This window comes from Pieris rapae, chromosome Z (genome assembly GCF_905147795.1).
Source record: "Pieris rapae chromosome Z, ilPieRapa1.1, whole genome shotgun sequence".
NCBI classification, from domain to species: domain Eukaryota; kingdom Metazoa; phylum Arthropoda; class Insecta; order Lepidoptera; family Pieridae; genus Pieris; species Pieris rapae.
In genome coordinates this window covers 11,677,586-11,701,648 of record NC_059534.1, presented here as the reverse complement: position 1 = coordinate 11,701,648, position 24,063 = coordinate 11,677,586, and the positions used below count along the sequence as shown (strand labels likewise).

The window sequence follows — 24,063 nt, the reverse complement described above, 5'->3', positions numbered from 1 at the left end:
CTGTGGATATTGCCTTTACTTTATATTGTAACGCACGTATGTTGTTCCATGTTTTTTGGAATTAATGAGGCGGAGAAAGCTAAAGGCAATGGAAGAAGAGGTGTTTATATTTATCAATTTATATGTCATCTGCAATAGAAATGTTTTGCCAAAACGAACTACAGCCGAATATTTAGGAATAGGACTTGGACAAACGCTTGACATGGCAAGACCGTATATAAGCTAACAAGGAGCATGCTATTGTAACTGTCTAAACGCTAAACTTACAAAACTCTAATAAAACTAATATGGTCCTATGGGATATAGCACTGAAGGTTAGCAAGCCGCTTTAATATCAAAATCCTGCAGCGGTTACAAAATAAAACACTACGAAATATGAGCGGTGCGCTGTGATCAGCGAGAAAAGCTGAATTCCATAAATATTTGGGAATCACCACGCTCGAGGAAGGAATTAAAGTTTCACCTGAATAAGAAGAATCTTGCCGCAGTCTAAATAGATTGCATTGTTATGAAGGGAAAAAAATATTGGATTTCATTCCCTAATTGTCACCATTTCATGAAATCTGATAAAAGCCAAGATGCTGATTGTATATCGTTAAAATTAAAAAAAAAATATTAAAGGCAAGACCAATTTAAAGAACCTTGAGGAAGAAGATCGCCATCATCCACAAAAATTGCAATTGATAGCTATCCTTAGGTAGCTATCGTAAAAAGAAATCACATAAGGTCTGAGAGATAAGAATATAATAGCCTAAATTCCTTTACTATTGGGAATAAAAGAAAAGGAAAGCTATGACTAGAAATAAGCAAGCTATATAAGTAAGCTCATCCGATCAAATAAACTGACATTCCAGTCTACACTTCGTGTCTGTACCCCCTAATTATCACTACCCTGAGTCCCAACCAAACAATCTCTCACAGAAACCAAGTCGTAAAACATTTAGCTTAACAACAGGAATCTAAAGCAAATTAAAACCAGTAACTTCCAACTAGAAGCCCCGCCTGACGACACCATCATAGAACAACAACTCTTTCAAATTCATGTTTCTGATCATCCAAGCCAGCTTGTCACTGAGAATACGTGGAGAACAAAAGCCTTCTAATAAAAGTGCCACCTTCCTCGTGCCAGCGAGTACTAGACATTGAATAATTATAATATATTACCTGCAGATACCCTGGACAGTTCCTCGTCGTACTCCGAGTCTAACGCACATAGCTCCCCAAGGATGGCATCCAGATCAGCATCCTGGGTCTCTTCAAGATTGGCCATGGAGAACCGATATGTGTCTATTCTTGGAGCTACGATCTCCAGGGGACGCATACTTGAAGCTTCAGTGGATGAATTGAGACCCTAAAATACAAACATAACTTTAAACTTTTATCTTATGTATAAGTTATACAAAATAATGGCCAAATAATGCAAAGATATAAATATGATAATAGTTTTGATAGAGATTGTTAATTTAACCTACAGGCCACGACATCATACAAATGTTGAATACTAAATATATTTCATACATATCGTAATAATATGTGTAAAATATATTGTAAGTAATTCTAGATTCTAGACAATATTTTGAGTAAACAGTCTACTGAAACATCTTCTAATATAATAACAATTGTCAGTATTATTTTGCCTTTTGTCAATATTTATGTTGACGTTAATATTTATTATTAATTAATATAAACATAAACACAACACAGAATTTGAAACCAACTTGCTTGCTCATGAATTGTTTTCAAAGTTAAAGGAGCTTTTGCTCAGGATTATAATTGACTGAGTTTAGAAGTACAATAACAACTTAAAGTACATAGTTATTTATAATTTTCGTTGTCTCAAGTCGATAAATATTAACCTTATAATGTTGATAATATATATATTTACGATTAGGTGATAGAAATGAAGTCTGGATTTCTATATGTTTTTGCATATTATCGTGTATCGTATCGTATATATATATATATATATACACATATTATATTATATATATATATATATGTATATACTAAAGCCTAACTTTATGTACATATTTAGGGTTAAGTTACACACACACAAATACACAACCAAACCCTACACGTATTCCCTCTCTCATATTATTGTGAAGTCATTAAACCTTGTAATTGGCGCTTCTATTCAGTTAGTTATTAAGTAATCTGTAAGTTTTTTAAATAAATAAAGGTCGTCAAAAATGACGTTTTAAAACGTTAGGTATACATTCAGTTACAATCTTAATAAACAACATCTCAATCAGTCCTATACTTCAACAGAAAAAAATATTCCTGTGCAACAATAGTTCAATGATCAAATGTGTTGTAGAATTTAGCTAGTGTACTTTTTTAATAAAACATCCCTTTTTTACGTATAATAAAAAAAATCTTCTTTTTTTCTAACTGCAGTTAATATTTAGGCGTCCTGAACATTTAGCTGTTTAAAATGTGTAATTATTTATTTACGATGCTGGTTTGCGGCCGCCATGTTCACACAATGGTTCTGCAGTGCAATACTTTGCAAAGATAAGTGCTATAGATAAGAACACGCTAACCTGATTCTGTGAAGCGATTCACCTTGTCCCCTCGGACGTAAAGCAATATTTCGATAGAAATGTACCGGACATTTGAATTATTACTTTTTGGGAATTTGAGACGTAGTTGTAACGAGTAACAATTACTTTTCGAATATGAGAATTGACTCGTTTAAATAAGTTGTGTTTTGTAACAAATGTTTTTGTGTTTGATAATTTTTTGACCATGTACCGAACACATGTACCTAACTTTTATAATCGGTAGCCATACGATTTCAAGAGAAGACGCGAGAAGAAAATATATTCAAAATTTAATTGAGACGCACGCACTTTTGATTGTTCTTAATTACTTTGTTAATTGGAAAGGAGGTGCCAAGGCCAATTCCTTCAAGAATTGAATTTAGAATTTCGGTACTTAACATGGGTGTTATATTTTAAAATATAACACCCTTGACTGTGTCTGTGATGATACTAAGAAAGCTAGCGTTTATTTATGAGTTCGACGTATTGAATGTCTATAAGAGAACTGTCCGTATCAGTATCATATTATCGTATAATAACTTTCTTATTTAAACTATTGCGAATCGTATTTTTCTAAAACAACACTGATAACATCTCATTGTGATAAAAAAAACCCACGAGGAATAGGCTAAGTTCCCCTTTTTCCTTTTTGAGAGAAACAAATCAGTCTAAATGCAGTCTTAAAGTACTTTTTTGTCTACTTCTGTAAACAGACTGATGAATGATGAAAATAACATAATGTATATAATTCATAAAAAAAAATAACGAACCCAATTGTACCGCAATTGGGATCGTTATTTTTTTATGAATAATATGTTTTGGCCGTAGCAAATGTAACCCAAGGTCAGCAAGGCAAAAAATGTATTATGAAGACCACACATATGCAATTAATATAGATAACTTTTATATTACAATTAAAAAAAGAACTCGTCCTTCCGATGACAGAACTGTAAGGTTTAAAATTCTAATAAATTATTACCAACACGTCAAGCACACATGATCCCCAGAGCAGAGCCCCAGGACCCAGGTATTAATCTAAAACCATAAATATTGAGTCGCACACAGCCAACAGCCTAATGCGTTAAGAATTAATTACACACACAATGACAACATCCTAAAACAGCCAGGACGCATTGTCTTTAGAACAATGAACCTTTGACTTTAATTATGCAAGGAATATATTTACAACAATACGACGCATGTAACCAGCCAAGAGCCAGGAAATAGACGTTTTATCTAACCCTGCGTTCTAAAAATACTCGGCTTTCACTACAAGTTAAGTAGAGAGCTATCGTATATTATAATATAGGCTAGCTGCTGGGAGATCTGGCGCCAGACCGGCGCCGTGACTCTACTCACCGTAGGCATTTCAATGGTCTTGTTTTCTACAGGAGAATTCAACTTTTTGAGGCGAAAGCTTCTGTTTATTGTGGAGAGGAACCCTCCACGCCACTTGCTAGACTCACTCACTACGTCCATCATTTCTCGTTCATGAAATCACATTGCACTCGATGAGTCACCGCACAGCGGATAATAAAAGCTCCGTTATCCCAAGCTTTTTCATAAATCACGGAAGAACTTCCTCAGTAGAGCGTTCGAGAATGACAAAAACACACTGTTTTTAGGTTCAAGTTCTTTGGTTTACCACTAGTTGACCTCGGCCCATTCACTATATTGTCAATATTTGCAAAACTTTCGTTTTCACAATCGATATAAGTGTAGCAGAACAAAAGGGGATCGTAAACGGGTAGCGTGCTCGGTACGCAGCGACTTCGATAAAACTAAAGTTGTAATACGGTGTCGGCGCGGGGCAGGGGGAGGGGAGGAAGTTGTCCCGCAACTTGACGTGGGACAGAGAGATCATAAGCCCGAGGCCCGAGCCCGAAGCTCTGAAGACCGGCGAAGACGCGGGTCGCGCGCTAAATGCTAACCCGTCACGTGTTACGACAAGCGCGCCCGGCGAATGATGGCAAGAAGTTTGAAACGGCACATGGAAACTGTGTTGCCAGTTGTAAAACGCAAAATAGCCATGTGAGGACCGCTGTGTTGATGTTGTAACAAGTATCAGAAAATATATAAGTAGTAATTGGAAACAATATTATTGACTTTAGCTACTACACATTCCTCTAAATTTACTAGTATTTAAGGTACCTATTTCAACCTCTCATAATAGCTAAATTTGTATTGCGGCATTATAAAATGTGTTAACTAAAGCAATATTGTTTATTATACTCTTTAATAATTCGGTAAAATATGAATAAACGGTAACACTACATTGCGGAGGAGTGCGTGCGTAGTGCGTACGGCGAGTCACAACCCCGGGCGGCATTTTCGCCCGCGCCCCACTTCCCGCCACTCCCGAATTTCTGTCATAAAATTAAGGGTGTTGAGTTGGTGACTGGCGAGTAACGATTTCGATTCACAGAAATTTTAAATTGTATTATTATTTGAGTTAGAATAAATTCTATGAATATTGTGAATAGAGTATAAGAGGGGCCTAGTAGTACATTTTTATTATATATTTTTATTATTATTGTACTTCATTCACCTAAAACCTTTTATAAGCTATTCAAAGGTCCCCAGGTCCCAGGTCCCCAGGTCTAAAATCAGAAATATTTTCCAAATTCCTTCTGCCAAAACCAACCTAGGAGTCCAGGCATCTCCGTTCGAATTCTTCGCGATTTTAACAGAAGAGCTTATTCGGAGCTGGATGAATTCGGTAGTGGGCTGATTGGTTTTAGAGAAAGCATCGTTGGGTGCCAGTTTCGAACCTAATTCACTGTTTTGCTGATGATTTATTTCTCATTTAGTAAAAATTTCTGGTAATTTATTATGTAACATTTATGTTTACTTAAATGTCATACAGTTTAGATGGAAGATTTTGTAAAATATGTCGTAGATTTAGTTATATATGTGTAATGTGGTAAATTTAATAAATAAATAATATCCTAATCACTTACTTACTTATACATAACATCGGTCAAGCCTATTTACTATGAATATAAAGGAAAATACCGGTGGCCCAAGAGCTGGTCCTTCCTCGCCCAAAGAATAACTATTACAATACTTAATACAGATGTTTTTTTTTATTTGAGTGACTGGACTAAATTTAAAGAACGGCATAATGAAATGCATTAAAAAATGGAGCATTGACGCTAACCTTGACTAGTTTGTTTCCTTATACGTTCTAACCTATCGCCATTCACTATTCCTTATAAATAAGGAATATCTTTTTTATTTAGGTATCTAGTAAATACATATAAATAATACTATAAATATAAAAATTACAAAACCAAACGTAAACTTAACCACATGTACGACGCCGTTTGCACTTTCCTTGCGGGTTCCAAACGCCTATTTGGGAATATAATTGGAATCTCTTCGGAGATTATCACACTCCCAAAGTTGCTCGTTAGAGATCTTTTCGGGCCAGTATCGCCAGAATACGAGGAAGAAGCGGTTGACGAAGACCTAGAGTTGGTGCGAGATTATGTTAATGTTAACCTTACACATTTCTATACCACCCATAAGAAAACACTCGTAAATAAATTTGTATACTATTTTTAAAATATATACATTCTATTTATGGGGGCGTTACGATCAAATCTTATTTTAGTTTTATTAACCGAAGAAACTATGCCTTGTTCTCCGTCTTGGGACGGAACATTTGAACGTAGGCGATCTGGTCAATCAATTGACGAAGGTCGTATAGGAATCATTCTGAAAAGTTTGTACAATAACCTATAACATTTATTGCATCAAAAACTCCTCGTGAAAATGTAATGCAGTAAAAAATTACGACAACCTCCTTTTAACAAAAACGCAACGCTTGAATGCGTGCTATTTCTGTTAAAAAAGCCATAACAAGCAAAACACAACGAGACAAGCATAACAAGAAAACCTTTTTTAAAAAGTTCACTTAACTTAGTTTTTCAATCTTGAAAATTAAATTAACTATTGTTAACTTTGTAAGAAATGTTAAAAGTTACTAAGGGCCTGTTTCACAATGTATGGATAAAGTACCAAATAGCTATGCAACACATAAATTATTCGAAAGATTAACTTTTATATTATTAAACATAAAATATTCGAAGAAAGAAAGAAAACGTTCCGAATAAGATACATCGCATTTCATGACAAATAGCGCTATCTGACAGTCGTGAAACGCAAAAATACTGTTTATCCTACCAGTAATTAATCAATAGCTTATTTGTAACTTATCCGGACATTGTGAAACAGACCCTTAAACTCTTAAAGGTAGCAAAAGGCAATATTGACAATGTTTATTTATAACTTGTAACCAACCAGCACACTGATACATACAAGAAAATTAGAATACAAAATTAAATGTGACAAACAACAACAAAGCGAGAGAGAGCAGTGTTGGCCTAGTGGCTTCAGCGGGCGACTCTCATACCGTGACTCTCAGATCGTAGGTTCGATCCCGAGCTGTGCACCAATGGACTTTCTTTCTATGTGCGCATTTAACATTTGCTCGAACGGTGAAGGAAAACACCGTGAGGAAACCGACATGTCTTAGACCCAAAAAGTCGACGCTGTGTGTCAGGCACTGAAGGCTGATCACCTACTTGCCTATTAGATTTAAAAATGATCATGAAACAGATTCAGATATCTGAGGCCAAGACCTAAAGAGGTTGTAGCGCCACTGATTATTATTAAACAACTAGCGGCCCGGCTTCGCACGGGTGCAATGCTGATACTAAATACACTACAGAAAATCTGTGAACGTTGTATATAAAAATGTGGGTTATCCATAAGAGATAGACATTTATCATCACGGACTTTTCTGTAGACCTTTTCAATGTATACAATACTCAGTAGGTACATTATTTTGATAAAACTCATAGGGTTCAGCCTGCGTTTGCAATGTAAGCGGAAAAAATGTAATTATTTACGACATCACATTAGAAACCTTAAAAATAACAGTATTTCTCCACTATTTAATGGATGTTGTTATACATATAAACCTTCCTCTTGAATCACTCTATCTATTAAAAACCGGATCAAAATCTGTTGCGTAGTTTCAAAGATTTAAGCATACAAAGGGACATAGGGACAGAGAAAGCGACTTTGTTTTATACTATGTCGTGATGATGATGCTGATGAAAAGCAGGTTTTTATTATGTATTGTTATTTCCGTCGCTGGAAAGCTCCGATAATATACGCGTTCGATCGCTGTTAAATAAGCTGTAATGGGCTGTATAGATCTATATTAAATGAACAATGTATTCAAGGCATTTAATTGGTTAAGGATTAATGCTGTATTGGTTAAAATCGCTTCGAAAATTAGCCATTATTTGTCGTAAAAAGTAAATGACAAAAAAAAGTTATTGTGGGTTATCCATAAGAGATAGACATATACCATTACGGAATTTTCTGTAGACCTTTTCAATGTATACAGTACTTAGTACATTATTTTGATAAAACTCGTAGGGTTCAGCCTGCGTTTGCAATGTAAGCGGAAAAAATGTAATTATTTACGACATCACATTAGAAACCTCAAAAATAATAGTACTTCTCCACTATTTAATGGATGCACCGCATCAAAATCTGTTGCGTAGTTTCAAAGATTTAAGCATACAAAGGGACATAGGGACAGAGAAAGCGACTTGGTTTTATACTATGTAGTGGTAGGGGAGCCCACGATGCTAAATGGGGATTTACTCGAGCGTCGTGGAGACCTATTGGGTTGCAAAGCTTAGATGATAGGAAGAAAAAAATGTTATATGATATATACCTTTTCATCGGTGGGGAAAGCGGCTATAGATGTTTAAATATGTAAAAAAAAACTGTTGCATGGACATACTCGAGCGCGTCAGATATTGATAGCATCAATGTCCTACGTATTTTTAATAATATACGTATGTTAATCTGATCATTTGCATGATGGGGGTGGCTGTACGTAAGGGTTAAAAATGAAAAAAAAAAAAAATTTAATCGAGCGCGTCAGATTTTCTAAGGGGGTGTTAAGTGCACCAAAAAAAAAGTTCTCATTCAATAATCTGACGATTTCGATATGACGCAAACTCGCAGCCATTATTATAATGTGCAAAAAAAATTCGCCATTTTGAAATACTCGAGCGCGTCAGATTAAGATATATATGGTTCAGATTTATATTCTAAACATACTGTCTCATAATCTGACGATTATCTAGAGGGATTTGCCTGATCTGACAAAAAAAATATTAGAAAAACGGTTCACCCTAAAGGCCATCCCTGCAATTCCATTCCTGGGCGCTTAAAATTGTACTTATGAGCTCGCTGAGTTCAAAGAAATAATATTTGTATGTGTTTGAGTTCTCCCAGCTCGAAAGTCTGATAGAAGTTTCATAGAACACTATTTTTGAAATTTTCAAACCCCAATAACTTTTGAATGGATCAAGCAATTTTCCCGCGGTTGACGGCGATCGACGCATTTTTTAAGCTCTAATTATTTACTTTCATCAAAAATGATAATCCGATATGAAATGTCGAAGTTATGTGATAGAAACACTTTTTTCGGTTTTCTTTCGTTCACGATATCTCTCGAACGAATCAACCGATTTTGACCAATTTGGTGGCGATCGACGTCGTTTTTCAAGCTTAAAGGTGGATTAGTTTGTTGAAGTTGATGGATAAAGCCGTTTAAAAGTTATTGCAAAAAAACACTTTCAAAAAAACAAATTGTTATTTTTTTGGATTTTTCAAAATTTCTCAAAATCTATCGGTCCGAATCGGTTCAAATTCACATGAAATCTAATTTTGAGGGAAACGCGGAGAAGGAAATGTATGCATCACGCAGCTGCACGCGTTTATCGTACGAACTTTATCGACGAAATTTTGTTATTTCGGCTTGCGGAAATCGTCAGATTATATATTTTTCAATATTCTTGAATTATTTCATTCAAAATAAAAAAAAAATTAGCTACGCTCGAGAATGTCAAGATGACGTTTTTTTTTTACAACTTTGCTGCCCTCCCCTCTCTTTACGTCACTCTCAAATTGTCAGATTAGTGGAATATACACTTTTTAGGATGTGATTAACTCACACTACCTTAATCTGACGCGCTCGAGAATGTCTGATGATCAATTTTTTTTTACTAATCTGATCCTGTATCCTTCACGGGCGGCCTTATATATGGGCCTCATATTTGGTGGAGGTACTTAACCGGGTACAAGGTATCCCCCTGTATATTAATCTGCCGCGCTTCAGTAAATCCCGAAATCCCCTCTTGGGCTCCCCTACTATAGTGACAACAAACACGTGTGACAGACCGATCCCATATCTGTCTGATCGCGAGCCTCAAAGGCCATGGCTTAGCTTCTTAACCTAACACTTATAATAAATCATATATGGATTAATAATAGTTTGAACAACGTAGGATGTAACACAATTTTATGATTCACTGCTATGATGAGCAATGCAAATGTAATTAATGTATATGTACTTTACAGTAAATTATGTTTAGAACCGGTAAAGTACAAGAGCATTAAGAAACAGTCATATTGAGTCAAAATTTAAGTAGTTTTTAATTAAGAAGTTTGCTTGATTCGTGAGTGTCTTATAGGTATAGGCACTTGAAAACATAATATAAAGATCGACTTAATTGAGAGTATTTATTGTTATGGTGGTGTTCTATAACGTTTAATATCTACATTGGACCCGCTACCTTTTTTACTGTCCTCACACCGTCTTATCTGCCTGCCTCTCTTTCGTTTCCCCCTTAGTGGGAACCACTCCATTATCATTACTTTCCATGTTTGCCTCTTTTCTATCATCATATGACCCGTCCGTTTTAATTTTATTTTTAGTCCGCTATTTTGTATCTATTTTATTAATAATGATTAATATCTTTTATTCGAGCCCGTAAAACTGGCGAAAATATCTCGCCATACAATAAAAAAAATGCAATCTTACACCGATATAACAGCATTCTAATATAATCGCTACAGAAGTTTTTAAGTTAACAAATGTACAGTATAGTATACAAATAGTTGAGACATTTAGACATTTGCTTTAAAAACGACCAAATTCCGTAAACGAGCTTAAATATCCACTGTTAGCGATTAACACTGTGTTCCCAAAATGTATAAATAGTATCGTTTAAACAATCTGAGGCACACGTAAGCTTCCGGCGATGCGGGCGTATGTAAAAAGTAGTTGTCAGGTGGCGAGAACACCTGCCATCGGCAGATGGAAGACAAACTACGGACAAAACTGCACTCATGCAAAATCTTATTCTCGCGACGTGACTTTATAGAGTTATTTCAAATGTTGTGTATGGGATCGTAGGGACCGTTATGTATACATTAATTAAATATTTTTATATAATAAGTAAGCCCGTTTACAAATGTAGAAAATATAGACATTTTTAATTTTGTTATATATTTTTTCTTGTTATCCTATCTCTGTTCTGTACCAATGATCGGAAATCCTTCATGGGCGAAAGCTGATGTATATACTTGTATATTATACACATTAATTATCTATTGAGTTAATTATAGTGTCAAAATTATGTAACTAGAATAAAATCTGTAATAAAATAATGAACACATCCATATTTATCAATTCTTAAAAACCAGTGGCGCTACTACAGTGTGAGGTTTGGGCATAAGACTTCTGTTTCTGTTGCATGATTATTTATCTAATAGGCAAGTAGGTCAGCCTGTCGGCTAGACTTTCCTCACGATGTTTAACGAAGGTTAAATGCGCGCAAAGACAAAAAGTCTTTTCGAGTCGGGTATCGAACTTATGGCCACAAGGAAGAGAGTCACACGCTGAAGCCTGTTCTTAGGCTGTTCTGCTAACTCTTAGTTTGTGGGTTTTGTAATTATTTATTATTATATACAGCTTAAATTTACAATTTTATACATAAAATTTAAATCAGTCTGGCTTTGGAACTTCTCCTGAGCTCATTCTTTCAATAAAAAAAATCGATTTAATTACTCTTCTGCCTCGTAATTAGCTACCTATACTGGGCGTCCCACGGCGATGCCACACGGAGGGAAAGTACCTTAAATATTACACATACATTTGGCGGGTTCGATTCCCGGTTGAGGTAGGCAATTTAAAAAAAATCTGTGAATGCAGTTCTACTTATTATTAAAAATTAAACGATGTCTTCTTTCAGTAAAATATCCTATCATTAATATTTAAGGTACTTTCCCTCCGTGTGGCATCGCCGTGGGACGCCCTGTATACATATTATAATGATGATTCATTAACCCTAAGATTAATTTTTACATTATTACTAGCGGATCCGACAGACGTTGTCCTGTCTACACGTCTTTAATTTCAAAATTTCAATTTTTAATAAGCCATTTTGAAGAAAATTATTATTCAAATGTTATGACAATATCTAACGATCCAGCACATGGTCACACACGATATAACACAATGATAACAAAACTTTTTTTAAATTTCGGGACAGACTAAAATTAAAATTCGAATATTATTTAAAATTTGACACTGCGATGGTAGCGCCGTCTGTCCGATCCAATGTAAAACATTCCATAATCAACAACAACTAATAAATTGAAAATTAATTAAAAAAACATTGTCCAGCGGACAAAATTGTGAATCTAAACCATTCCCAGATCCCCTTGAACACACACAAAAAATTTCGTCTAAATCGGTCCAGTCGTTTAGGAGGAGTTCAGTCACATACATACACACGCACACAAGAAATATATATATTAAGATTAATATTTTTTTAAATATTAGTAATTTGCCCTTAATAGGTGGTACAATTGCCTGGATGAAATCACTTGATAAGGCTGTCCGTTGCCTAATAATTAATGTAAGCTGTTTTTTAATGTATGATAAGTAAACGGAGCGTAAATAAATATTTGTTTGTAAGTTTAAATAAAGTATCAATTAACACCTTGTTAGGAAATAAGGCCAACGGTTTTTATTATCAATAAATAAAACTAAATTATTAATTTTTATAATTAAATTTAATGTTCATTCACCTTCCGGTAAACACCTGTTGATAAACTTAATATGTATTTAGTTTGAGACACTTTATATGTATGTATACTAAGTATCAGAATTCCTGGGTTATATGCACGATTAATTTTTTTTTGTTATCCAACTTTATTTCGCTTGATGCGTTCTTATTGTAGAAATTGTCTAGCCCATAATAATTAATAAGAGCTGAGACAGTTTACAGAGACGGGAGCAATATCTATATGATAATTCAAGCACACACAACATATATTATCTTTTTTATCAATAAAAAACATACCACTCTGTGGTATCAAATTTATAAATTACTGAATAATTTAGATATAACTTTTTTATATTGTTAAAGTGCTTATACAAATAAAATCATCTCAGCTTATATTATTTTACGTATACGTCAGATATTAACACGTCTAACATTGACATCTGCCCACTAATGTATTCTTGTCAAATAAATATATTCAACTTTTCGTCGAGGTAAAAAACACCTGTCTGTCAGATTGATGTTGCTCCTAATACATATGCGAAGTGTTTATTACGAAAAAGGTGATAATTATTTTTATCACCTTGCTTTTGAAATAACGAAAATTATATTTGTGTTGTATCCTTTAATAATTCTATTTCATATAAAGCCAGGTCTGCGTCTATTGAAACCATCTTGATATAATGTAGCACTTTATACACAGCAGAAGCAGAAGTGACAATTTTATGCCTTACTAGTCTAGGTTGCGTTTCTCAGTGTTATAATTTTTTATAAAATCTCGTGTTTATTTCAACGTTCCCCGGTTATGGAACCCATATGAATATATAAACATATGTGTTCAATAAGTCTGGCAATTGAAGGGAGATTTTTTTTATTACAATATTGTTTGAGTTGTCGTCCTTTTTATTATACTTAACAATTTAATTTGAATACATAATTCAATAACAATTTTGTCGCAAATAATTTTTCGTTATTTTTTTCATTCAAGTCAAAAATTCTTTTTCGATAGTTATGGGGCGGTCTTACAAGGAAAATAAAATGCCATTCTGATGTGATAGCCAGCGTCCTTTTTCATTTTATTTAATTGTTATAATATGTTATTTAATAATTGTAGTGTAAATAATTTTTCGTCTTTTTTTCAATCAAGTTAAAATATATTTTTTTCCAAGCGTTAAGATTATGTTACGCAAAGAGAACGAAATCAGATAAAGAGGTAATATATATTTTAAGAGACATTGTCATTTACTTGACCCACTTTTCGGTGAATGGTTACAGCCATTAGTATTCTTTTGTAGTCTCGAAAGACAGAATCAGATATTTCTAAGCGATTATTATTTGAATCTTGCTAATCTTCGATGTACAAAATATTAGCTAGTTTTATATGTGAAGAGTTCTACGTCTAGAGTCGACGCTTATTGGAGCACATCCCGTATGTCAAAAAAGTATTGAATTCGGTGCCTGTTATTATTAAGATATTATGAAATCTTTTTGGAAATATATCTATTGGTTGTTAAAAATAAATTATTATAACAACCCAGCTTGTTATAAATGTCTATGTGTAATCTGAAGTCCTGTTGCTTTGTTTTAAAATGTTATGTATACTTAAGAAGAATTATTATTTTTTGTTTCTCTTGATCGGCATCAAAAAAAAAAGTATGTTTTTTACATTTCAGAGACCAGTAATTTTAAGAAAATCATTGATAGCATTAATACTTACTCTTCAAAATAAAATATTCTTTAAAATAGTCTTCTATCAGGAAAATATGCAATCTACAGTATTTAAGGTACTTTCGCTTGATGTTCTATTACTTGGGGCACCTATTTGAAGTTCTCTTTTATATCAGACACTTAGTTTGCTGGGTATTCCTAGCTTTTACAATCTCATTTCATTTTAAATGATTTTGAACTTTTTTTTTTTTTTGCACTTGAGTGCTAGCAATTATAACACAAAATACAAGATGTAATTTAAAAAAAAACCGGAAGCGCCACCATTTAATTCCTGATCCCTGATCCCAAAAAACCTAACGTAGTTTTTCTAAGGAAAATAAGTCACAAAGAAAAGTCAATACACGAGAATATGAAACCAAGTTCTAACTTAAAATTTTGGTTTTAAGATTGTTTGAGAATGAATATCGCCTATCGCCCCAAACTATTATATTCTTAAGGAACGTCAGCTGCTTAGCCCGACAGAAAAAAAGAGGCACCACTCCAGGCTCCACACACATATAATTTTAGTTGTCAAAGGTTTTAAGCGGCAGCCTCAACGGCAATATGCATCAGAACCGAAACTTTGCGTTTATTGAAATACCAATATTGAAGTGTGGAACCTGACGAATTCAATATAAACCGAAAAAAATTGTTTGCCAGGAGTTTATCCGGAATCTTTCAAAAGTAAATCAAAGGTAAACAGATCACATCGTCCAAATGAAACAGTATACACTCAAAACAGAGAGTATATTATTATTATAGTACATCACTCTACGCTTGGTCACATTTATTTACGCAAAAATATAAACCATATTAGTGTTGGTTTTCAAAGCCAACCAATCAACAGGTTAAATATAAAAAAGCTATGAATACTTAAACTATAAAAACTTCGGGTTGGGTTTCGTCCATAAAAACAGTACCCTGGGACAATGAAAGCTTTATAAGAGGAAAAAAGGGGGCTTTAAATATATACCTTATTAGCAATCATAACCAAACTACAAGTATGAATTGTTAATTATCAATAAAAGTTGGTCATAACTCATAGCTGTCAGCAAATAATAAAAAAATTAGGCCATACCATTGTCCGCATTGTCAAGGGAATAATTTTTTTTAAAAAGGAAATTTCTAATTAAAACTAAAATTTGTTGTTGGATGCATATATAAATATATTAATGTTTGTAAAATTAATGAACTGGTGTAAATAAATAAATAATTCAAACGAGCTCGTTCACGAATGTTTTACGTAATACAAGTTTTAAACTTTATATAAGATTAAGCCACGCGGGCATTAATTGTTATAACACAAAGCAACGTATTCACAATCTTAGTACAAAAAAGTTATTGAGTCGTGAGCTTACAAAAACAACACGATTTTGTAAAATCCTAGGCATATGGTCGAACACCTGCTGCGGCCGGCTGCAAACAACACGTGCACAGCTCTCTTTTATTTTGATAATTAATTATGTTATATTTATCTTATCCAGATTGCATTTAAAATATAGAACAATCTTTGATTAATAAATTTACTTTAAAAATAATAAACGTAATGGGGTTCCATTCATCTATTCATTGATGCTGACTTGAGAGTTTTCCCCCAAATTTAGGGGGAATCAAGAGTTCTTAGAGGGTTTTTACATTTATTTCACGAATTTAAAAAACCGTAGGATTCTATCAATTTATATACTAGAACCCAACAAACAAACTAAGATAGGCTTTAAACTGAACTATCAAAAATGTTATAATCTAGAACTTAAATTTTCTACTATTTTATACCCCTATTATATATTAAAAATTAAACCAAACAAAAACTTTAGGGTCTTATTGATATTTAGGGGTATTTGAAGTTGATCCTAGGGAAAACATTCTCTAGGAATTACAATACGTATAAAATAATTTTTTAACACCCTAACGGGATGCGCAATTTTACTCACAACAATTATTTTCTATTCAAGATACACCATCTTTCCAAATATTTCTACTTTACATGACACAACAATGTTATAAATTTAAAATGTTTACATTTATTCGTTGAAAACAAAATAACTCATTTAAATTTAGTTTGACATAACAATCGCAAATCAACAACATTTAATTAAATCAACACGTGTCTCGGTCTCTTCTAAGACACCTATTTTTTTCACTTCACTTCACTTCGATTCTTCCCATCGTGTAACCAATGATCGCTGCACTTGAATAGCCTGACTAGATAATGTTCGTGCGTTGACAACGATAACTCTTCAGTGACAGGGTATAAAAAGATATTGCGTTAAGACACAATATGTTGTATTTGATTTTTAAATAGAGATCTTACCGCAGTTAGGACTGTGAGTTCTCCAAGCCACTCGTTGAGGAGGGCTTCAGGGTCTTCCCCCGTTCCCGTAGCGGAATCCTCCACCAGCGCCATCTGTTAACATAAAATGTGATTTGTTTTTGAATTACTAATGAAGAGCTGTGTTGGCCTAGTGGCTTGAGCGTGAAACTCCCAACCCCGCATTCGAATGACAGCTGTTGCGTTTCCATGTCCTCGAAATATCCCGTATACATTTATATTTATTTTATTACTATTTCGTATAAATACTAAATAAATTTCCTATACTGCAGTGAATTCGTATCTATTGTTTTGATTCAGTGGGTTCTCTATCTGCCAATTGTTTACTCTACTATTGACATTTTTACCTGAATTTACTTTTTTAGAACTTGTTAGCATCGTAGTCTATTTTTATATCTATCTATATTTATATATTGATTTATTATATTTGAATTATTAATATTTAATGTCATAAGAAACCAGATTTATATTTTATACATATATTATATTATTGATTATATTATATAATATCAATACTGTTACAAACTGGAACTTGTGATATTAACGAGAAATAGTATGTACATATTTCACTTATGGACTTTCGACTTCAAGTGACATCTATTATGGCAGGAGTAAATTAAAGCAAAAAGACAGCGACATCTGTTAAGCTGTAAAAGAACAAAAAGTATTAAAGTTTCCGGCATTGCTGTTCGTTTATCTAAAGCTCGAGAATGGCTGGACTGATTTTGCTAATGTTGGGTTTTTTCTGGCTTCCCCATAGTTTAAATGATGGTTTTATGAAAAACAATAGAAAATTGTTAACGAAACATAAGTATTTTCAAAATATAATGAAAATCGTCGAGTGGAAAATTATATTAATATGTTTTGCTGTCAAATAAATTGTATTTACAAGATTTATATGTAAAAGTTGAGGTTTCTATTGTTTGTATGTATTTCATTTGTAATTAAAGTCCTATATCAATATAAACCATATTTCTGTTTTCAAGTTTATTCAAGAATCGTTTAAATAAGACGGACGGCAGGACGTACTCCTGTATACACTGTAGGGTCTGCGTTCAATAGCACAGCTATATAACTATAATACAAGCGAAGACCAGGTCGCGCCGAATTTTTTTTTATAGAACAGGAGGCAAACGGGCAGGAGGCTCACCTGATGTTAAGTGATACCGCCGCCCATGGACACTCTCAATGCCAGAGGACTAGCGAGTGCGTTGCCGGCCTTTTAAGAGTTGGTACGGTCTTTTCTCGAAGGACGAAAAGTCGAATTGGTTCGGAAATACTTCAGTGGGCAGCTGGTTCCACAAAGTGGTAGCGCGCGGCAAAAACTGCCTTGAAAAACGCGCAGTTGTGGAACGGCGGACGTCGAGGTGATACGGGTAGAATTTCGTATCCTGCCTCGACGTCCGATGATGAAACTCAGTTGCAGGTATTAAGCCGAACAACTTCTCTGATCACTCTCCATGGTTGATGCGGTAGAAGATGCGGGGTTTCCCTCCAAGTGACCGCGAAACTGAACGTCGTTCGATACGACAACGCCAAGTATTCCAATGCTGGTTGTGACTTTAATAAGAGTGTTTTCGAAAAGAGGAGTAGCGACAAAAGATGTTTTTTTAGCGGAAAACGGTACTCATCGACAACTGCCCGAGAAATACCTGCCCGGCCAGTGAAAAGAATATCCCCAGTTCCGAATACCAATGAATGTTGCTGTTTAATTTGGAGTTTGTTTTAAAAACGAATACATTTTCCATATGAGGAGTGGTTTGTCTAGATTGTCCTGGATTGTCTGCTTGGTTGGTCGGACTTATTAAATAAACTTATGTATTATGACTGCATTGCTCTAAGCACAAAACTCGTACAAGAAGTGCGAAGAAGAATCAATATTTTTTGGTCCATTCAAACTTATTATTATTAAACTAACACGTGTTTTAACATTAATATACCATAAAAGTGAACTGTATTAAAAGACAGGAAGTCTTATTATTATTCATGCTGTTCGAGTCCAATTTGACCATATGTTTAATGATGTAAAAATGTTATTATTAAATTGTGAAGGGATTTAAAAGAATTGGGAGCTTGCATTTTAATTAACAAATGCATGCGAGGCCCAGTTTAAATCCGTCAATGCAAAATGCTTTTGTGTTTTATGAATGTTGTAAAATATTTATAGCATTTAATTTGAGTAACATTATATGTAATGAAATTTTTGGTACATTTATAATAACTAAATTCGTTTTATGTTCTTATTGCATACTCATTAGTTCCGGTAGATTTGAAATTCCATGTGGAGCGCATCTTTGTTACAGTTGTGGTGGTAGGTACTACCCGAGGTGTTAGCTCGCAAGGTCCTCTGTTCAGCTTGGATGATGGCGTATTTATTTTCTATGCCATCAAAAAGACAAAAACCAATGGATAAGTGATTAGAATTGAAGATAAGGTAATTCTTCTTCGAATTCGAGTTTTTGCATTTTCTGAGAAAATTTACAATAGTAACATATATTTTTGTTCAACATCGGAAAGTAGAGATTTCAACGAACAGAAAACATACCAACATTTTGAAAAAAGCTGATATTTTGACGGGTGAATTTTCTATTGAAAATTAGGTTAAAATATAAATATTTTTAATCAATTAAATTACAGCGTATTTGGGACATTACAAGGTAAGTTTTCACCAAATTTACTTGAAAAATATTTTTTTTGTAAAAGATAAGAATGAAAAACCAAAAACTTGGATTTTTAATTTTTCACATAAATTTTGAGGTTTTGTGAAAAAAGTGTAAATACAAAAGTTTTAGATCTTTTTATTACCTACACATTGCCATTTGACTTTTTTCGATAGGACTTTTAGTTTTGCCGGAAATAGAGAAAAACCGTTATTGAGTGTTGTTCCCACGAGTATGTAAGTGCGTGCTCCTATTTCATCATGCCCCGTGCTGATAGAGGAGAAATCTTTGTTTTTATTTTTTTATTATTATTCTTTATTACTAAAGATGTCAAATGGAACATAGTGTAATGGTTGCAGGTCCTTACTCCTTACAAACGTTGTGTAAAAGAATAAAAAGAAAAAAAAAAGTGGCGGAGAGTGCCAGTTCTTCTCTTCCGTTCTACGCCCTTGATTTGAGAACTGACAGTTAATGTAATAGTATTTTTTAATACAGTTGCTCAAACGTGGTATATTGCAGGGACATATAGCGTTCGGGATGAGGGCTATTACACACTCGTGCTTTTTCTTTAATTTTCCCGCACTCGTGCGTTCTCTTTCCCAACTGTCAAAACAATGTCTATTAAACAGAAAAAAAAACAAATGTTTAACAGACATTGTTTTAACAGTTGGGAAAGAAAACGCACGAGTGCGGAAAAAGTAAAGAAAAAGTGTGAAATTACGAGTGTGTAATAGTCCACATCCCGATCGCTGTACGTCCCTGCAGTACACCAGCAAGTTTTTGAGCAACTGTATTAAAAAATTAGAAGCATTTAATGTATTTATTAATTTTTTGACGTTTATAAGTGTACATTATGTTACCTACATGAATAAATTATTTTTGAATTTGAATTTGAGGATTTGTACCGAAGAAGCGAACGGAGTCAATAACTTAGTTTGGACGCGAAATGGATTTTTTTCATTATAACAAAACGGGGCGCCATTTATAGGTATTTTAATATTATATTAAGATAAGGTTATATATTCTATCGAAGCTACATTCTAAAAATATATAGTTAGTGAATATATGGATACTATTATTGACGAGTAAACGTTTTTATATTTGACTAATAAACGTGTCGTTCTCAGGCTTCCTCAGTACGGCGCAGCGAAGTTAAACTGAACTAAACATATAAATTTACTACAATTAAGTTCACTAAAGACAGTGCGACTTAACATGAATCACAATCTAGCCTATACTTGTACAAGAATTATGGCTAATAAGTAATATTATGTTGACTTAATTTTCTACTAACTTAAACTAAGGTAATGTTCATTAACAGTCTTAGTGTTCCATTGAGTTTACACTTCACTGCTTTTTTAACTCAAAGGGTTTATTTCTCTTAAAGTTTGTTCCTGTTGTATAAAGTAGTTGGATTGCCTCAGCATTCGTATGGCTGTAGCCTGTTTAAGGGAGTTAAGGTAAACCGTTTCGCCGTATTTAAGCCTGTATCGACATTAAGATTCTTGTGGATAAGATGATTGTTATTTTCTTTCAACATTGTCAAAGGCAGAGCACAAAATAAAATTTGTAGAAATAAACTGGCGCTCCGACCGGGAATCGAACCCGGTACTTAAGCGGTTTTATGCGGGCATAGATTAAAAATACGAAAAAAAATTCAAATCATGACAATGAATTGGTTGAAATTGACTCACGTAAGAGATTAAAGAGTTAAAGAGCAAATCTCAATGTTTTAGGGGCCACATTTTTATTTGTTCAGTGAGAGCGGTTGTCGGGGGTGCTGTCAAGTATGAGGAGGTGGGGGTGGCCTTGTATTGATCGGTCGGTTGGCAACATCTGATGCAGTGTGGCCGCGGCCTATGCCTCAATGAAAACCCTTAAATTGCTTAAAGCGCCGCATTTAATTATGTAGGGTGTGTGTAAACTTGCTTGATTCAAGGGTTGTTAAGTTACGAATTATGAAACCTTAATAAAAGGCGATGGTGTCCGGTCGATGAGGATTTTAAACTGATCCTTATAATGTGGATTTATTATTGCGGAAGAAATGTTGGATTCGTTTTTATCTGCACTTTATTAGTTTAATCAAAGCGATATGAATAATGTATTAACAACTTGAATAATAATGATATCATAACGAAATTGAACTATTTCTAAAGATTTTCGTTATGTCTTCTTGTATACGGGCGATATTACTTCCATCTCTCGTTTTTAATTATCTTAGTACGTTCTATCGTTATTTTTTCGTTCGAAACTTCTTAGAAACTTTCTTTTGCATAATGTTCCAAGGAACGAAAAATATATTTATCAGCTTTTAATTGCCTTGTGAAGTTTAATGAAAATGTTTTACAATCCTTTTTTTCAGAAAACCCTATTTATAATGTAATAGGAATTCAACATCCACTATCTTAAATTCTACAATTGACAGGCTCATAACGCCCAGACGAAAATTAAAAAAAAAAAGCTAACAGGAACCAAACGTAATAACAAAATTATGAAAACAGAAATATGGAACATAGAGTGTCAAAGGTAATAGGTGGGATGCATAGATAATAAACGACAAAGGTTTCTAATGACAGACGTCAGAACGACACACAAAGGTGGCAAGTGTATAAAGGCCAATACAGAGGCAAGGAGTGACAGAGTGAATTTTTCCAATTTTTTCCGATAAGGGGCACGCTGGAACTGCAGCCTCAAGGATTCATTCTAGATACTTCTGTATCAAGTACATGAAATATCAGCGAGAGTAAATAGGCACTCACCGGTCTGCTTATGTTGTCATTTTAAATCTGAAACAATGCCAAATTTAAATCAATGTTTTAGTGTAAATTAAACGAATATAAAACAAAGGACAAATCGTATGGATTATGATTGGACAGAATTGACAAATCATCGCGAGTCAATGCGCACGTAATTGCATACAACTTAACACTTTATTAATCTTTATACTGCTATACTTAATACTCTAGACCACAGCAATGCAATAAGTGTAAAAACCTTTATAATAGAAACTCATAAAATATGAATGTTCAATATTCCGAAAATTTGATACTTTACGAAAACAATAGGTAAACTAAGCGCTTTATATTTTTTCCTGGAGGGGAATAGAGCTACAGGAACTGCAGGTCGGGGCACAAGGTTAAGTTACCGCTGAACCAATGTTAATAGTCAAGTTTTATAGGTTGTTGGTCCACTTTTTACACATTGTTATTTAAACCTAAGCGTTTTATAAATTAAAGGCTTTTTGACACTACTATTAGCATTCCTTTTGTCCACAAAAGAACAAACGTTAATATTAGTGTAGACTAACCAATTAAGCGATACGAAAGACACAATAAAACATCGTGGAAAGAAACTTGCCGATTCTTATCGATCGGTATTCTGTCGTTAGTTAGTCTAAGAGAGGCTGAGCATCCACTCCACGCTGCTGGTAATGGAACGCTCACAGTCCCTTTGATACGACACTATTATAAGTAATTGCAAAAAGATTTAAACTTAAACGATTGCCTTATGGACTTCTCAAACATTAAACATTCAAATATCAACATTTTACAAGTATTGTTTAATAATATATGTTTTAATAGTAGAGACAATTTTAACTATATAATCAACTTAAAATATAATCCTTAAATTTGCTCTTTGCTGGGTGATGTTAAACTATTCAAACTATGCACTAATGGACTTAGATGCGGCCGAGGAGATAAAAAAAATGTATATAATACATTTAAATAGTATTTAATCTATTATATAATTTCAATATTTAATTTATAAATTTTTATAGTCACTATTTTTTTAGTTCGAATTTGAAATTGAATTAGTATACGATGTATTGATATGCAGAGACTAACTCTTGGAGTTTACGATGTACAGGATTGCAGAGATAGTAATATTATGGCAAGACCGGTAAGCGGGATAGGGAGCAGCCAGACCTGTACGACTATACAGCTTCGTAGTATTTTGAAATGGATACATTGAACGTGCTATTATCGTGATATAATTCTGAATGCGTAATGCTGATGCTGGTGTAACAAAGATCTTATCTGGAATAGGTTTTTAGAGTATAATAATAATTAATACCTTGATATGTTTTCAAAGTTATTTGATGGTTTTGATAATTCAAAAAAGTCACTACGTTCTGGCGTCATAGTTTATATTAATCCAAAAACTTTTACGTGGATATATGCAAAGTATGGAGAAAATATGGAACGTAAATGTTTCTTATGAATGCTGTCTTATAATAAAAATATGTCATTGCGTTTTAAGGAAAAGTTGTAGAGTTTTTTTAAATGACTAAATATTATATATGTGTATCGTGTGTTAAAATTATATATATATGTGCGTGAGACGCCTCCAAAAACTGTTTAAAATGTTATATTTACGTAAGTATGTTAATTAATTTCAAGTTTCAAAAAAGTTTTGTCTTTCTTTTTAATGGCATTTAAAATACTTTATTTGCCTTCGATTCTTCTACTTGATATTCATTTGGATAGACAATGAAAATAATAGAGCTGTGTCGCCCAGCTTTGTGGTCGTTCGGATAGACGAAAACAAAAGAGTGCTTCATGTGAAAAGCTCTTTCAACTACAGGGAATTTGAAAGCTAAAGCGCAGATTATGAGATGCATAATAAGCTTATTTGATGTTCAAATCAAATCACAAATAACATTGTTGATGCAATTGTCGCTTAAACTCAGGCCGCTGAACTGACATAATTCTAGGAAGATAATTTAAATCTTCTACGAAATACTAAGCATCTTAAGTAAAAAACATCTTAAGGTAACAAAATACTATTATCACTTGAATAAAGAATATTGTAAGTACTGTATAGAGCTAAGTATATAGGTTGTGTAGTATATAGGTTATTGAGATTTGAGATACAAA

The 24,063-nt window shown here is 33.6% G+C and overlaps 1 protein-coding gene across 6 annotated transcripts in view; it reads right to left on the bottom strand.

Moving 5' to 3' along the window:
* The window catches only part of LOC110995424 (ras-associated and pleckstrin homology domains-containing protein 1), a 93,466-nt gene that overhangs the window by 31,310 nt on the left and 38,093 nt on the right, over positions 1–24,063 (bottom strand). For 2 of the 6 annotated variants that reach the window (XR_006751163.1, XM_045633950.1), the window contains exons 1-2: positions 3,903–4,363; positions 1,165–1,351 (exon numbers count right to left, since the gene is read on the bottom strand). Coding sequence is in view for 5 of the 6 variants with exons in the window: in XM_045633950.1 (XP_045489906.1) it covers positions 1,165–1,351; positions 3,903–4,025 (310 nt within the window). In the remaining variant the exon portion in view is untranslated. Of the gene's footprint in view, positions 1–1,164; positions 1,352–3,902; positions 4,447–16,508; positions 16,602–21,945; positions 21,973–24,063 lie in introns of those variants that run through there. The other 4 variants (XM_045633954.1, XM_045633952.1, XM_045633953.1 and 1 more) reach the window with 3 other exon arrangements.